General features: G+C 41.9%; 1 protein-coding gene across 1 annotated transcript in view; it reads right to left on the reverse strand.

The window, feature by feature from the left end:
* cog2 (component of oligomeric golgi complex 2) overlaps positions 1–17,499 on the reverse strand; it is a 43,122-nt gene that overhangs the window by 13,362 nt on the left and 12,261 nt on the right. Inside the window, exons 5-12 of the mRNA XM_078399054.1 lie at positions 15,204–15,307; positions 12,606–12,714; positions 10,982–11,161; positions 10,286–10,410; positions 5,182–5,308; positions 2,849–2,988; positions 1,509–1,570; positions 1,270–1,421 (exon numbers count right to left, since the gene is read on the reverse strand). Of these exons, the coding sequence (XP_078255180.1) occupies positions 1,270–1,421; positions 1,509–1,570; positions 2,849–2,988; positions 5,182–5,308; positions 10,286–10,410; positions 10,982–11,161; positions 12,606–12,714; positions 15,204–15,307 (999 nt within the window). The remainder of the gene's footprint in view (positions 1–1,269; positions 1,422–1,508; positions 1,571–2,848; positions 2,989–5,181; positions 5,309–10,285; positions 10,411–10,981; positions 11,162–12,605; positions 12,715–15,203; positions 15,308–17,499) is intronic.

Consider the following 17,499-nt stretch of genomic DNA (forward strand, 5'->3'; position numbering starts at 1 on the left):
TGGATTGTTATATCAATCACTAATGCCCTTCAGCATCAGAAACGTGTAATTCTTACCCAGTGTGAAATATATGCAACTTCAAACCGACAATGAGGTTGTCTTGTAACTGCCCTGAGATGGGAAACAACTAAGTTCACGGGCAAATTACAGCAACATGGCATCACTGAGCAAATACATAAACCACTTTTATTTTGATTGCTCTCAACACACAATTCCGGCTCAAATTATTTGCAAAGTGTCTGGGGAGATATTTTAATGGTGCAATATAAATCTAGTTATTGTGTAGTTTGAATGCAAACTGGCAAGAAATTGTAAAAGCGATCGCTGGAACTTCACAGAATTTAAACAATCAACTAGTGAATTAAAAAAATTGAACATCAGATACACCTGTCAATAAATGACTAACCATATTTACATTTAAATTGAGTACCTTAACTCCTCCACCAAGAATACTGTCAAAATAATACATTTCCTGGAGGGACTCTTATAGGGAATTGAAAAAAATCCATACTAAATAATAATCAAAAACTATACGGAGGAGTGCAAACAAACAGCTGAAGGGTTGAATGAACAGAAAAACATCAAGGCTGTTGACCTATTTTAATTACATTGCCAATCTCTACCTTAACCTCATCTACTTGGTTCTGTACCCATTCCCAACAAAAAGCTATTAACTTCAGTGGTAAAATTCTTCAACTACAAATGCAATCACAACAGCCTTTTGGGTAAGCATGGGAAAACTGGAAAAATGTATGAGGCACAGAAGGCATAATGGTTTATCAACAAATCTCAATCATTAATTAATAACTTCAATAAGGTGTCAGTTAGTTAACAGAATATTGTCAGGGGCAGCTCATCTGAAAAAAAAGTGATACATTCAACATAATCCACCTAACATACCTCAGTTCAATCTGGCTCACAGTGTAAATGCATCCACAATGAACAGTAGCATTGCTTGCAGTTACACAGTTCTCCTCACTAAACAAAAAAGGCAGGAGGCAATGAGCTATCTTTAAGTTACTGGCAAACACTAAGTTAAGAACTGGCAGGTTATAATGGCACGCATTGCTCGAGAAGTTAAGATTCTTGATTGGCTTTTAAAAAAAGTGATTATATGCCTGAAAGCAAAGGAACGTGGCGTAATGGGTAAAGAAGCAGCACTAAATAGATAGTTCCTACAGAGAACAGCCACATGCACATTAGGCTCGTCTGCACTGAATAATCCTACCAATCTAAGTGTTTAAAGTGGCAAAGATAAGAGTCACTCACCTCTTCTTCCCACTTAACATAACGTGCCAGCAACTGCAGAGTCAGTTTCCAGAAGCGATGAGCCAATGGAGGGAGGAAGATGTGATCATCCCAGCATTTCATAAGGTTCTGCCACAGAATGCAAGTAACCTGCAGCCTAAACTCGCTTCCATCTAAGTGAAATAGACCAAACATTGTCAGCACAAACCTTTGAACTGGCCTTGTTACATTTAGAGCATTTCTATTGGAAAAGTTCTTACCTGGTGCTTCCTTCAAACCTTCAGACAAAGAAGCCTCCAAATTTCCTGCAATTTCTTTGAACCTGTTAAAGGAAATGGCTACATGGTTAAATGTTTCTTGATCTATCAAATGACTAAATGAAAAAGGCATGACAAAAATATAGACATGGATTCTGACAGTGGTCAGGTTTTTCTTTTAATCTAGTTATCTACTGACACGTTTGCTGCTTTAATGAAGTGTGAGCCAAATAGTTTGACACCCAGCATTATTAATACATGAACAGGGGGAAACCTTTATCTGCTAACCCTATTCTGCCATTCATTTGCTTCATGGCTGATATCAACTTAATTCTAAATGCCAGTCTTGATTCTGTAATCCTAATAAACCTGGCTCATTAAATACAAAATCAATCTAATTTTTGTTAATTTCAATTGACCCCAGCCTTACTTATTCAGGATCTTTACTGCTCATTGTGTGAAAAACGAGCGCTTGAAAAGCATAGCTTATGTTTGATAGCATAGACGAGGCAGCGTGCAGGTGTACATGAAGTCAATGGTGGGGGAGGGGGGGGGGGGGCTGGTCTGTGTGATGGACTGGGCAACATTCCAACACTATGAAATTTGTTGCTGTCATGGGCTGAAAAGTTGCCAAACCAAGCTGTGATGCATCCCACTTTCTATGGTGCATCTGTAGTCTTAGTCTTTGTAGGAAGTGTTGGTGTGTTTTGGCTGTAGCTTCAATGTGGTTGGACCTGGACAAATTGTTGGTGATATTTATACCTTGGAACATGAAGCTCTTGACTCTCTGCAGCACCATTGATGCTGATTGTGGCATGTACTCCACCTTGCTTCCTGAAGTCACTTTTACCGAGTCTACCAACCTTGTCTTTGGAATCTGGAAGGAAACCTGCGCACCTGGGGGAAACCCATGCAGTGACAGGGGGAACATGCAAATTCCACACAGTTGGCAGGCACAGTCAATTTTGAACCCAGGTTGCTGGAGCTGTGGTGCAGTAGCTCTACTAGGCTGCACCTCAGAGCCAGGTTCTGAGGTACCTCAGTACTGTGAGGCAAATATATCCTTCAACGTTGCAGCATTCAGAAAATACTAAAACATGTGAAATATATCAAATACTTGTTACAATATGACTGGTATTGTAAATATCAGCAAGGTATCCATCGTAAATATTCCGAGAATTAATTTTTTAACCCGTGCTATTTAGTTACTTAAATCAAACCCTCACATTATCCAATTTTCTTTGTTTAAAGAACTTAAAATGATCAGGAGTAGTCCATACAAAAAAGAGGATAGATTTATGACACTTCACTGGAATGAAAATAATTCACGATATAATATTTACCGGATCTGATAATAAACGGACAGGCTCCATTTCCCAACAAAATTTTGGTATGCTGAATGTGAACGCAGTCTTTTAACACTTGCTTGGGATGCACACTGCCACTCAAATTTTCTGACAAAGTCCATTGTAATTGTGTATTTCTGGAATGATGAATACATGGAATGGTTAGAAGTTAATTTCTTAGGGAACAACATCCTGCATTTAGAAAGTACCTTGATTTTGTAACAATGGACTTAACTTCTACAGGTGTAGTATTAAACAGAATTTGACACTAAGTCACAAAGAGATATTAGGTCAGGAAGGGAGGCAAGTTTTAAGAAATGTCTTAAATGACAAGGTAGGTAGAGATAGACACAAAATGCTGGAGTAACTCAGTGACAGGCAGCATCTCTGGAATAGAAGGAATGGGTGGCGTTTCAGGTCGAGACCCTACTTCAGACTGAACACATTGGCACAGGGTGTAGATACAAAGTGCTGGAGTAATTCAGCGGGTCAGGCAGCATCTGTGGAAAAAAAGGATAGGTGATTTCTCCAGCCTGAAGGGTCTCGACCCGAAACGTTGAGACCCTTCTCCAGGCTCACAGTCAGGGGTGAGGGAGACACAGAGGTAAGAAAGTGTAAGATGTGAAAATGAGACGTCAATGGGGATGGAGATCAAGGAGAATGTAGAATAGATCATTGTTAGCTGGGAGAAGTTGACAACGAAGCACACAGAGGTAAAATTTAATCAGGGGACAGTCAGACTGGTCGGAGTGCTAGCAAGGGGGAGGGATGAAGAGAGGGGGAAAGCAAGGGGTGGGGTGCAAACCGCTGGGGTGCAGACTGGCCAAGCAAATTCATTCCCTTTGATGTCTCGTTTTCACATCTTGCACTTCTTTATTTCTGTATCTCCCTCTCCCCTGACTCTCAGTCTGAAGAAGGGTCTTGACCTGAAATGTCACCCATTCCTATTCAGTGATGCTGCCTGTCCCGCTGAGTTACTCCAGCATTTTGTGTCTATCTTCAGTGCAAACCAGCATCTGCAGTTCCTTCCTAAACAGCAAGGTGGAAAGGTTTGTTGAGGGAATCCCAGACCTGGGGCCCAGGTATCCCCAAAACAATTGTCTACAGTGGAATAATGTCAAGCAAGGATATGAAAGAGGAATCAGGGAGCTGGAGAATTGCGCCCTTGAAGGAATCAACAATGATATGGCGAGGCAAAGGTACTGCATAGGGTTCCCCAAGGTGCTCCGGTTCCCTTGCATTTATATGGCACCCATCTCAACCTTAGAATGCACAAAGTACTTTCTATGCAGTGAGATACTCTAAATCACAGATACAATTGTAATGTAGGAAAAATCTCACTACCCGATATAACAAACTTTTCCTCATTTGGGGCCGCTGCCACTACCTTTGCTGAATCTAGATAGGCATTGGTTTGTGGCAAATTGGCAGACATATGCGGCTGAAATATCCCACATTAAGCTATACCAACAAACCACAATTCTTGGAGGATATCTGATATTCAAACATTGATTTATGTTCAGTAAACCAACTTGCACCAGAATTTCATTTATCCATGTGGCCATCAAAAGGTACTAATCTTGACATTTAAGCCAATAGCTTGTATATTAAAGTCCCAACTCAGAAATGTAAACACAAATCTCACCTGATACTAGCCAGCTATATTGGGGGAAGGCTGCAGTCTGACCAGGCATTATATCAGGGGCCAAATCTATCCTCTCTAATGGATGCAAAACATGGACTGGAATGTTCCCAAATGATCTGATTATTATTTAATCCCCAATCAACATCACAAAAACAAATGAACTTTTCATGGATCTGACCTTGATTTTCATGGATCTCAAGACCTAAATTAGTTGCCATGTTTAATATTATTATAACAGCAACGCTACTACAGAGATACAGGCAGCATATTTAAGCAGCCAATAGTGCTGCTGCTTCATAGTTCCAGAAAACTGCCTTCAGTCCTAACCTTTGGGGTTGTTTGCACTGAATTAACATTACGTTTCCTGACTGCCTAAGTTTCCTCTGAGTGCCTGTTTTCCATCCACATCCTGAAAATGTCTTGGTTGGTAGGTAGATGGTAGGTGTATATTAGAATCCGCATATAGTTGATGGGAATATGGGGAAAACAAAGTGGAATTCATGTAAAAGGATGCTTGGTGGTCTGGTTGACAAAGATTTGATTGGCCAAGAGGCCTGATTTCATGTGACACTATGAATTGTTGATTATTAAATATTTGGGGACATCTAAAAATATGAAAACCAGAAATTCAAATGCAAGCCTTTATTTCTTATTGAAATATAAACACCTATGCATAGTTGGTTACCTCATGGAATGTGTCTGGATTGCCAGGATTAAATAATGATGGCAATTTTCCCTCTAAGCCTCGCACCATTTCTGGCCAGACAGAATTCACCGTAAAATCGTAGCCTGGAATTACTTTGTTTTTATCACTGGAAGACAGAGCACATGCAGTTAAGTATTAAAAGAAAAGGAACAACTTGCACAATAGGCATTCCTTGTGGCATTTCAATACAATTCCTATTTGAACAGTTCTAGATTGATTTTACTCTTGTGTGCAATTGAAGGTAGCTGTAATTCTGGCCACACATGAAAAACATTACAAATTCAGCAAAGATTTATGCCAAGTACACCAAGTATCTAACTGTGCTCAGCTAGCTTTTTTCACATCGTGTGTTTGAGGTAAAGAATGTGGAAAATGTTCAGAGACACCAAAGAAGGTGCAGACAGAATGGATTTCAAGGTGATTGATGAACAGAAACAGTTGTGCCGATTCCTACCACGGCGTCTCTCTGTCACAAAAGGAGAATTGTTGAAGGGCGTCAGCCAATCAGGCAACATCTGTGGAGGGAAATAAGCAGTCATTGCTTTGGGTCTAGACCCTTAATGTGGACCGGACGTGTCGACTGTTCATTTCCCTTCACAAATGCTGCCAGTCCCACTGAGTTCCACCAGCAGCTCTCCAATTCTTTTGCTCCAGAATCCAGCAGTTGCAGTTTCTTGTACCTCTGTCTCTCTCTGCCACGTTGACTGCTCTTTAGCCATTCCATCAAATCATAGCTTTCACCTTCCGGAAGACCTGTGCCAAGTTTTCCCTTTGTTTTACATTTAGTTACTGTTAACTCATGAATAATATAATCTACATTTGTCCACACATAATGATTCTATATTGTTCAAATAGTGTACGAAATAACTGCAGATGCTGGTACAAATTGAAGGTATCACAAAATGCTGGAGTAACTCAGGAGGTCAGGCAGCATCTAGGAGAGAGGGAATGGGTGACGTTTCGGGTCGAGACCCTTCTTCAGACTGATGTCAGGGGGGCGGGACAAAAAAAGGATATAGGTGGACAATAGACAATAGACAATAGGTGCAGGAGTAGGCCATTCAGCCCTTCGAGCCAACACCGCCATTCAATGCGATCATGGCTGATCACTCTCAATCAGTACCCCGTTCCTGCCTTCTCCCCATACCCCCTCACTCCGCTATCCTTAAGAGCTCTATCCAGCTCTCTCTTGAAAGCATCCAACGAACTGGCCTCCACTGCCTTCTGAGGCAGAGAATTCCACACCTTCACCACTCTCTGACTGAAAAAGTTCTTCCTCATCTCCGTTCTAAATGGCCTACCCCTTATTCTTAAACTGTGGCCCCTTGTTCTGGACTCCCCCAACATTGGGAACATGTTTCCTGCCTCTAATGTGTCCAATCCCCTAATTATCTTATATGTTTCAATAAGATCCCCCCTCATCCTTCTAAATTCCAGTGTATACAAGCCCAATCGCTCCAGCCTTTCAACATACGACAGTCCCGCCATTCCGGGAATTAACCTAGTGAACCTACGCTGCACGCCCTCCATAGCAAGAATATCCTTCCTCAAATTTGGAGACCAAAACTGCACACAGTACTCCAGGTGCGGTCTCACCAGGGCCCGGTACAACTGTAGAAGGACCTCTTTGCTCCTATACTCAACTCCTCTTGTTACGAAGGCCAACATTCCATTGGCTTTCTTCACTGCCTGCTGTACCTGCATGCTTCCTTTCATTGACTGATGCACTAGGACACCCAGATCTCGTTGAACACCCCCTCCTCCTAACTTGACACCATTCAGATAATAATCTGCCTTTCTATTCTTACTTCCAAAGTGAATAACCTCACACTTATCTACATTAAACTGCATCTGCCATGTATCCGCCCACTCACACAACCTGTCCAAGTCACCCTGCAGCCTTATTGCATCTTCCTCACAATTCACACTACCCCCCAGCTTAGTATCATCTGCAAATTTGCTAATGGTACTTTTAATCCCTTCGTCTAAGTCATTAATGTATATCGTAAATAGCTGGGGTCCCAGCACCGAACCTTGCGGTACCCCACTGGTCACTGCCTGCCATTCCGAAAGGGACCCATTTATGCCCACTCTTTGCTTTCTGTCTGTCAACCAATTTTCTATCCATGTCAGTACCCTACCCCCAATACCATGTGCCCTAATTTTGCCCACTAATCTCCTATGTGGGACCTTGTCGAAGGCTTTCTGAAAGTCGAGGTACACCACATCCACTGACTCTCCCCTGTCAATTTTCCTAGTTACATCCTCAAAAAAGACAGGAAGACAGTGGGAGAACTGGGAAGGGGAGGGGGGGGGGGGAGAGAGGGACAGAGGAACTATCTAAGTGTAGGAAAATAACTGCAGATGCTGGTATAAATCAGTATTTATTCACAAAATGCTGGAGTAACTCAGCAGGTCAGGCAGCATCTCAGGAGAGAAGGAATGGGTGACCTTTCGGGTCGAAACCCTTCTTCAGATTGATGTCAGGGGAGCGGGACAAAGGAAGGATATAGGTGGAGACAGAAAGATAGAGGGAGAACTGGGAAGGGGGAGGGGAAGAGAGGGACAGAGGAACTATCTAAAGTTGGAGAAGTCAATGGTCATACCGCTGGGCTGCAAGCTGCCCAAGCAAAATATGAGGTGCTGTTCCTCCAATTTCCGGTGGGCCTCACTATGGCACTGGAGGAGGCCCATGACAGAAAGGTCAGACTGGGAGTGGGAGGGGGAGTTGAAGTGCTCAGCCACCGGAAGATCAGGTTGGTTAAGGCAGACTGAGCAAAGGTGTTGAGCGAAACGATCGTCGAGCCTGCGTTTGGTCTCGCCGATGTAGAGAAGTTGACATCTAGAGCAGCGGATACAATAGATGAGGTTGGTGCTTTTCCATTGGTGCTATCTCTTGTACCCATGCAGAACTCACTGACTTCATACATTTCACCACCAATTTCCATCCTGCTCTTAAATATACTTGGACCATCTCCGACATCTCCCTACCATTTCTGGACCTCACCATCTCCATCACAGGAGACAGACTAGTGACTAACATCTACTACAAACTCCCTGACTCCAACAGCTATCTGGACTACACCTCTTCCCACCCTGACTCCTGTAAAAGGTCTATCCCCTACTCCCAATTCCTCCGTCTACGCCGCATCTGCTCCCGGGATGAGGTGTTTCACACTAGGGCTTCAGAGATGTCCTCATTCTTCAGGAAACGGGGCTTCCCCTCTTCCATTATAGACGAGGCTCTCACTAGGGCCTCCTCTATATTCCGCAGCTCCGCTCTTGCTCCCCCTCCCCCCATTCGTAACAAGGACAGAATCCCCCCTGTCCTCACCTTTCACCCCATCAGCCAGCGTATCCAACAAATCATGCTCCAACATTTCCGTCACCTCCAACGGGACCCCACTATTGGCCACATCTTCCCATCTCCTCCCCTTTCTACGTTCCACAGAGACTGTTCCCTCCGTAACTCCCTGGTCCACTCGTCCCTTCCTACACAAACCACCCCCTCCCCTGGCACTTTCCCCTGCAACCGCAGGAGATGCAACACCTGTCCCTTTACCTCCCCCCTCAACTCCATCCAAGGACCCAAACAGTCTTTCCAGGTGAGACGGAGGTTCACCTGCACCTCCTCCAACCTCATCTATTGTATCCGCTGCTCTAGATATCAATTTCTCTACATCGGCGAGACCAAACGCAGGCTCGGAGATCGTTTTGCTCAACACCTTGGCTCAGTCCGCCTTAACCAACCTGATCTCCCGGTGGCTGAGCACTTCAACTCACCCTCCCACTCCCAGTCTGACCTTTCTGTCATGGGCCTCCTCCAGTGCCGTAGTGAGGCCCACCGGAAATTGTAGGAACAGCACCTCATATTTCGCTTGGGCAGCTTGCAGCCCAACGTATGAACATTGACCTCCAACTTTAGATAGTTCCTCTGTCCCTCTCTTCCTTCTATGTTGTTCAAAGGTTCATTTTTCATGAAGTTAACATAACCAGATGATACCAGCTGTAAACTGCTACTAGTAAAAGACACAGTATTGAAGGAACATTTTCAGAATATTAAATGTGCATAGAATAGAAACCTTTGTTAAATATTAGCATCCTGCAATATTTTGGCTCGTATTTGCGCTGTTTGCCGCCTCACTCACTCATTCAATGTGCTAACCTCATGCTCCAGACACTGACCTCAGAAGAATGAAGTGGACATTGAGGAGAAAAGGGAGAAGAGATAGTGGCAGAAAGAGAGAGATAAATCGTTACAGAGGTAATAGTAATAGTTCACAAAGGGATCAAAGTGAATGGGCCTGGTCAGGGATAAGTGACCAGAGAGTAAGAAAAACACTGGGAGTAATCAACTACCTTCAAAAGTTACTTGATGTTACCACTGAAAAGTCATCTGTGGATTGGTGGGTCTGCTTCTGTGAGTCGTCGAAGCCAACTTTAAGGGCTGCATGTGTAGGAAAGAACTGCAGATGCTGGTTTAAATCGAAGGTAGACACAAAATGCTGGAGTAACTCAGCGGGTCAGGCAGCATCTCTGGAGAGAAGGAATGGGTGACATTTCGGGTTGAGACCTTCAGAGGGCTGCATGTGGTGCTGCTCAAGTGTGAGGGAGCAAAGTGGACCGACCCTCTTGCCCAACAAGCCAAGTGGTACCCAGTGATTCCTTGGTCCTCACTGAGGAATCATGGGCAATGGCAGCTAGCTCTAAACCAGAGCCACAAGATGTCAAAGGATAAATATTTTTAAGAACAATGCATGTAATGTTTGTATGGTTAAGCAGAATTTCTCTCAGAAACAAATATATCTGCCTACCTCTGCATATTATCACTAAAATAATGTGACTATTAAATCTTTTGCAGTTTTGTCTGTCCTAATCATGTCAGCTACCAGTTTTTTGAAAGTTTTCAGACCCCATCTGAAGAAGGGTTTCGACCTAAAAAGGTCACCCATTCCTTCTCCCCAGAGCTGCTGCCGGTCCCACTGAGTTACTCCAACATTGTGTGCCTATCACCAGTTCTTTTAAGCTCATCTATCTACTTGTGTTGGGACTTGCCGGAATATTTTAGTTGCAGATAACTCACCCGGTTATTGCTCCCCCAGTTACCACCTGAAGGAGACGGCAATGGTTGGGAATGAAGTCCAGCAGTTTGCCATACATCTCTTTAAGACCATTTGCCCGAGACTGAACAAAATCTTCACTGATTACCTGGAAGAAGGAATAGTCTTCACTTTTAAACCAATAAAAAGATTGGTTAATAAGCAACTGAATCCAACAAATGGCAATATTTGGGTCACAAAGTTAAGGGAAACTGCTAAGTTATAGAAAATAAATTATAGAATAAAAAAGCCTACAAAAGCATATATTTATTGATACATCTTTAAAAAGATAGAAAAATAGAATGGTGAATGATAAAACATAAATGGTAAGGAGAAAAGAAGGGACACGACCCGAAACGTTACCCACTCCTTCTCTCCCGAGATGCTGCCTGACCTGCTGAGTTACTCCAGCATTTTGTGAATAAGTACCTTTGAAAGGTAAATGGTAAGATCAGCATTTACTTGTCTTCTGGGACAGCCTTCCCACCTTTCTCCCCAGCCTGCTCCCCAATTCCCTTTTCCCTCATACCATTTCACTTCCACTCCTGAATACTAATCCCCTCTAAACACTGCAGCTTTGCTTGAAATACAAATGAGGGTCTTTAAAACAAAAAAATCAGATTCATGGTCAAATGTGAAACATTTCCTCATATACTTGGAATAATAATTCACTCACTCACCTCCTCCACATATGGTTTCACAAGAACCTGGCCAATCAGTGCTTCTGCATCCCTTGTTTTGTCTATGGTGGCATAGGTCCTGAGACAAGGGCGGACAATCTCAGCATTGGCAGTCTGCAAACCTTCCAACAATAGTCCTTCCAGGGATTGCTGAAGCATGGCTGTGATCCCAGCAATTCGCTGCAAAGTTTAGTAAGCACGATGTCAATGCTGCACATATACACAGATTTGGGATTAAAAATTACAACATGCAATACCAAAAGATCAAAAACTGAAAATCAAAAGGAAAATCAAAATCAAAAGGATTAACGGAAAAACTGCATCATTATTAAATTAACAAATTACTAAACAGAAGAATTTAAAGAGAAAATAGAATTGTTTTACCCACTATCAGGCAGGCTAACACTGGTTCTGTCAAACTTGTCACTAACAAGGTAACATTTAAGAGTAGTTGGTCACATGCAATGACTCTTAATGGGATACACACCCAATATTACATTAGTTATACATTTGCAAGGAAAGAGTTAACTGAGGTGTTTAAAGTTGGTTGCTATAGGGAAAAGAGAGAGAGAAAGAAATGATTTCTTCTGGAAGTGAAGCCCAGGACATGGAGACAGGTTTAAAATTGGAAGGAATCATTCAGGAGAGATGCTAGTAAGCATTTCTTTACCTTTACAAAACGTGAAGCTGAAAAATTAAAGTCTCTATCAGGGATCAAATGAAAACTGTAAAACTGGAACTGTTATGTTTTTGATTTGGCCATTGTATTAAGTAAGAGTTATGGAAACATAGCAGGCAAATAAAGTTAAGGTAGAGATCAGAAATGAAATGAGGTACAAGTTTGAGGAGAGAAGGAATGGGTGATGTTTTGGGTCGAGACCCTTCTTCAGACTTCTGAGACCTGAAGAAGGGTCTCGACACGAAACGTCACCCATTCCTTTTCTCCAGAGATACTGCCTGTCCCGCTGAGTTACTCCAGCATTTTGTGTCTACCTTCTGCATCTGCAGTTCTTTCGTATACAAATTTGAGGAGTTGATTGGTCTCCTTTTATTATGCAATGAGAAAAACATATTCCCCTTACGTATTTCATGTTGGAATATATATGTGATATGTCTACCTTCCAATGTATTGGAAAGCTGGAAGAAACCAGCAGAGCCATCAAACCGAGCACAAACAGTGTTGACACACAGCACGCTGATCCCATGGAGCCCTAGAAACCAGATTGCCCGAATCCTCCACGATCGCTATGCAATGTTCTCTAAATCTTTGGAAATTTCAGGGCCAATTAATAAATGTTGAAAATGAAGAATCTTTAAATACAGGGACAAAATTCTGCAAGGTATATTTTTCATTCCCACTTGGTTGTTGCAGAGAATCACCTCATGCAAAAATAAAGATACTGGACAACATCTCCATCATCCACATGCACCAGCAGAATTTTATCAGAAGGTTCCCTGAAACTGGCTTCTACTGATTGCTTCTATTTTATAAAAGCATTATGTACTCCTTATGGCCACAGTCAGCTTGCTTTTACAAATGGGGGTATGAAATGAAATGGCTCTTTCCTTCATTTACATTAACTGCTCCCGTTACATCAAACCAGGCACAGAATTGCACACTTACAGGTCTCACTTTGTCCAAAAGGGGCATCCCTTTGCTTTGCACTGCATGAAAATGTAACTGGTTAAACTCTGTGCCAATCCTTTCCAGCATTTGTCCAGCTAAGGGCGCACTGTGGAAAAAGGAGAAAGAAATTAATAAATGAAGATATTTTAAAAATCAATCACATCTTCAAATAACATCAAAAGCCATCTTAATTCCTTTGTACACTCCAGTCTATGACGAAGTGCAGGAGAGAAAGAGGTTAAATCTGGACCGTGGCAAATGCGACTTTGACAATTTTCAGTGTGAAATGATAAGATTGACTTAAGTACAAATCTTCCAGAGGGCACTATTTAGGGTGGCTCTAACTTACCAGGTTAACACAACATCAAGGGATGGCAGATTTCAAATTTTCCTAAGGACAGCAGTCTGGCGATAAGCGCACTTGCAGTCAGATAAGCTGGATATACAGCACTGCCTTCTCATTCCACAACAGAGTGTCAATTGTACATCACAAAAAAGAGCTTTTAAAACAAAGATTGTCAGGATTTCAGAGCAAATCAAGATGGGCGGCACAGTTGCGCAGAGGTAGAGTTGCTGCCTTACAGCGCCAGAGCCCCGGGTCCTGGGTTTGATCCTGACTACGAGTGCTTGTCTGTACGGAGGTTGTACGTTCTCCCCGTGACCTGCCTGGGTTTTCTCCGAGATCTTCAGTTTCCTCCCACACTCCAAAGACGTAAATGTTTGTAGGTTAATTGGCTTGGTATATATGTAAATTGTCCTTGGTGTGTGTAGAAAGTGTTAATGTGTGGGGTTCGCTGGTCGGCGCGGACTCAGCTGTAACTCCAAACTAAACTAAACTAAAAATTAGCAGTTGAAGGAAAAGAGGATAAGGTGATCGGGAACAAGGTTGTCTGGAACTAGGACTTTATCTGTCCTAAAATTATTTCAGCAAACAGAGTGTCACTTACATGGAAGCACTGGGAAATCAACACATCGGCTTCTTGTGGCAAAAACAAAAATCATCACCCTGAACGACTACCGTCTGGTTGCCCTAACACCAATAATCATGAAGTGCTTTGAAAGGCTGGTCCTCTCACACATCAAATCCAGCATCCCTGCCTCACTGGACTCGCATCAATTTGCATACAGGGCAAACAGATCCAGAGGACGCCATCTCTCTGGCTCTTCACACTGTCCTGACTCACCTGGAGAGACAGGGCACGTACGTGAGGATGCTATTCATAGACTATAGCTCTGTCTTCAACACGGTCATCCCCACCAAGCTCAACACCAAACTCCACCAGCTTTGCCTCAGCTCATCGTTATGCAACTGGATCCTGAATTTCCTGATGGAGCGACCACAGGTCGTGAGACTGGGCCCGCACCTGTTCTCCACTATCACCCTGAGTACCGGCACACCACAAGGCTGTGTATTGAGCCCCATGCTCTACAACCTCTTCACACACGACTGTGTTCCTGCATTCGCTACCAACACCATTGTTGTTTGCAGACGACACAACAGTGATCGGGCTGATCACCAACGGTGATGAAACACACTACAGAGCGGAGGTGCATAAGCTGACGGACTGGTGCTCAGATAACAACCTGTCCCTAAACACCTCGAAGACCAAGGAGCTGATCATCAACTTCAGGAGGTCACATAATGGGGAATACGCTCCAATCTTTATCAACGGGGACAGTGTGGAGAGAGTGTCCAGCTTCATGTTTCTGGGCACACACACATTTCGGAGGACCTCACATGGTCCTCTAACACCGCTGCGCTGGTCAAGAAGGCACAGCAACGACTGTTTTTCCTAAGAACACTGAAAAAGACTGGTCTGCCCCAACAGCTGCTGACGACCTTCTACCGCTGCACCACAGAGAGCATCCTAACGCATGGCATCCCTGTGGTATATCAGCTGCATGGAGAGAAGAGCTCTTCAGTGGGTAGTCTACAGAGCTCAGAAGATTATCGGAATGCAGCTTCCAGCCTTGGAGTGCGTCTACAACACACGATGCCTCAGGAAAGCCACCAGCATTCATAAAGACTCCTCACACCCTTGCTATAGTCTGTTCGAACTTCTACCATCCGGCAGATGTTACAAGGCCTTCTACGCCCGCACCTCCAGACTTAGGAACAGCTTCATCCCCAGAGCTATAGCTGCTCTGAACTGGTCCTGCTGAGTGCCCCCCCATGAACTGTCTCCTTCGGATGGTCACGTCGAACAGTGACCCGACACAGACCTATTTGCACTTTATACTGTTTAAACTCTAATTTTGTTTCTCTGGGTAGTCTAAATTTCTGTTGATTAGCTAACTAATTTATTGCATCGAATGGAAGTTGCATTCCCAATCTCGTTGTACCCCTGTACAATGACAATAAAGATATATTGTATTGTATTGTACTGTGAGACACCTCTGTGGACTGAATCTAGGTACTCCACAAAATTTTCACATGCTGTGGCCTGCTCTATTGTGCACTAAACCCGAGGATGACATTTGGATCCATGCTTAATAGAATCTTACACAAGAGAGGCTTACACAAACTGGCAAGTGGTGACACTGGATGACGTTAACACATGCTTGGCTGTGATGTTATGAGAATGCAACACTTACCCACTTGCTTCTAAGGGTGATGCCTCTTTGGAAGATTGAGAGTGAAGGATCTTCTCAATTTTTTCAACTGATCGTATTACTTGAAGCAGTCTTAACACGCACATCTGCAAAAGACCACATATATGATTTATATTTAATTTATAATTTACATTTATGATTAATATTTTATTTAGTGCTTAAACAATTTCTAGTCTCAATATTCAGATCTGCTACAGAAAGCAATGGAGGCCAATTCACTGGATCTATTCAAGAGATAGCTATAGCTCTTAGAGCTAATGGAATCAAGGGATATGGGGAGAAAGCAGGAACGGGGTACTGATTCTGGATGATCAACCATGATCATATTGAATGGCGGGGCTGGCTCGAAGGGCCGAATGGCCTACTCCTGCACCTATTTTCTATGTTTCTATGACATCTCTTATTTGATACATTGCACAAATGAAATAAATGATTGATTTCCAAGGATGAACTTCCTGAACTATCGACGAGACCAAGCGTAGGTTCGGCAATCGTTTCGCTGAACCACTCCGCTCAGTCAGCCTAGGCCTACCTGATCTCCCATTTGCTAAACACTTTAACTCCCCCTCCTATTCCCATTCCCATACTGACCTTTCTATCCAGGGCCTCCTCCACTGTCAGAGTGAGGCTCAAAGCAAATTGGAGGAACAGCAGACTTCCCAACATTTAATTTTACAAATTCAGAATTTTGATGTCCAAAATTCAGAATTTTACATCAAAATTCATAATATGGCGTGTAATGCAACTTTTCAGCCAAAAAAGTATGCACGCCAAATGCGCTTACATGTTGTGCTACATTCATGTGTGAAAAACGACTATTATTTCCAACAGTCTGTAGTTCTTGGACTACATGTACAATGTCAGGCCTATCATGAGTATATTCTGCTATTTATAAAGGTTACTGAACAGAAATACTTTTTTTTTTTTTTTTTTTTTTTTGAAAAGCATATGTACAAATCGAAATAAGAAAAAACACATTTGTTACAACATTCTTACATAGCTTCAATTTTTAAATTTTTAAAGAGAGAAAGTAAAAATAAAAATATAAAACTATAAACTTGGGGAAAGAGAGTAAGAGGGTTAAAAAAAAAAGAAAAAAGGATCTAACAATAAAAATTAACGGGAGTAGATCCGGGAGACAAAAACCACAGCTGTACATCCAACCCCCAACTCAAGTTTCAACTTTTTATTTAAATTTTTTTTTTTTATTTTAGTCCTGTGCCAAACCCATTTACTTTTCTAAAAATTCAATAAATGGAGACCATATTTTAAAAAATAACTCAGGTTTGTCGATTAGGGCAAACCTTATTTTTTCCAAATGCAGGGTCTCTGTCATTTCCATAGTCCACATTTTAATTGTGGGGGTTATTGGTTTTTTCCAAAATTTAAGTATTAGTTTTTTCGCAGTTATTAGACTGTAATCAAGAAAATGTACCTGACTTACTGTAAAATTTGTAGTATGTTCTGATAATCCTAATATAATTAATTTTGGGTCCATATCTAATTTTTTATTAATAACTTTAGAAACTATTTTAAAAATCTCCAACCAGAAGTTTTGCATTTTTATACAAGTTACGAAAATATGAGTTAAATTAGCTTCTTGAAATTGACATTTATCACACATAGGAGAGATACTAGGAAAAATCCTATTTAATTTCGTCTTCGAATAATGTAATCTATGTATTATTTTAAATTGTATTAAGGAATGTCTAGTATTCAATGAACATTGATGTATATGTTGTAAACTTTCATCCCATATATCTTGCATTATAAATTGATTCAATTCGTCCTCCCATGCTCGTCTATAAGATTCTGATGACGGAATGTCAATGTCAAGGAGAATATTGTAAATAAAAGATATTAATTTATTTGAGTTATAATGTCGATTCAGGCATACATCAAGTGTTTCTGGACCTCTAAACTTATATTCTTGCATGTGTGATTTTACATAATCTCTAAGTTGTAAATATCTAAAATAATTATTAACATGTAATCCATACTTCTGCTGTAACTCCTGAAACGAAAGAAAAGTTCCCTTATGGTAAAGATCTCCCAACCTTTTGATTCCATAACTTTTCCATTGAGCAAAGCCTCTATCTAAGACAGACGGTTTAAAAGAAGGATTATTCGCAATAGGAAGGAAAACAGATAATTTACTCAATTTTAACGTAAGCTTTAATTGTTTCCAGGTACGGATAACACTATGTATAATGGGATTACCTCCATATGTTTTTTTATTTAAATTTATTGGAGCTAAGAGGATCGCACCAATATCGAA

This window comes from Rhinoraja longicauda, chromosome 5 (genome assembly GCF_053455715.1).
Source record: "Rhinoraja longicauda isolate Sanriku21f chromosome 5, sRhiLon1.1, whole genome shotgun sequence".
Lineage (NCBI taxonomy): Eukaryota > Metazoa > Chordata > Chondrichthyes > Rajiformes > Arhynchobatidae > Rhinoraja > Rhinoraja longicauda.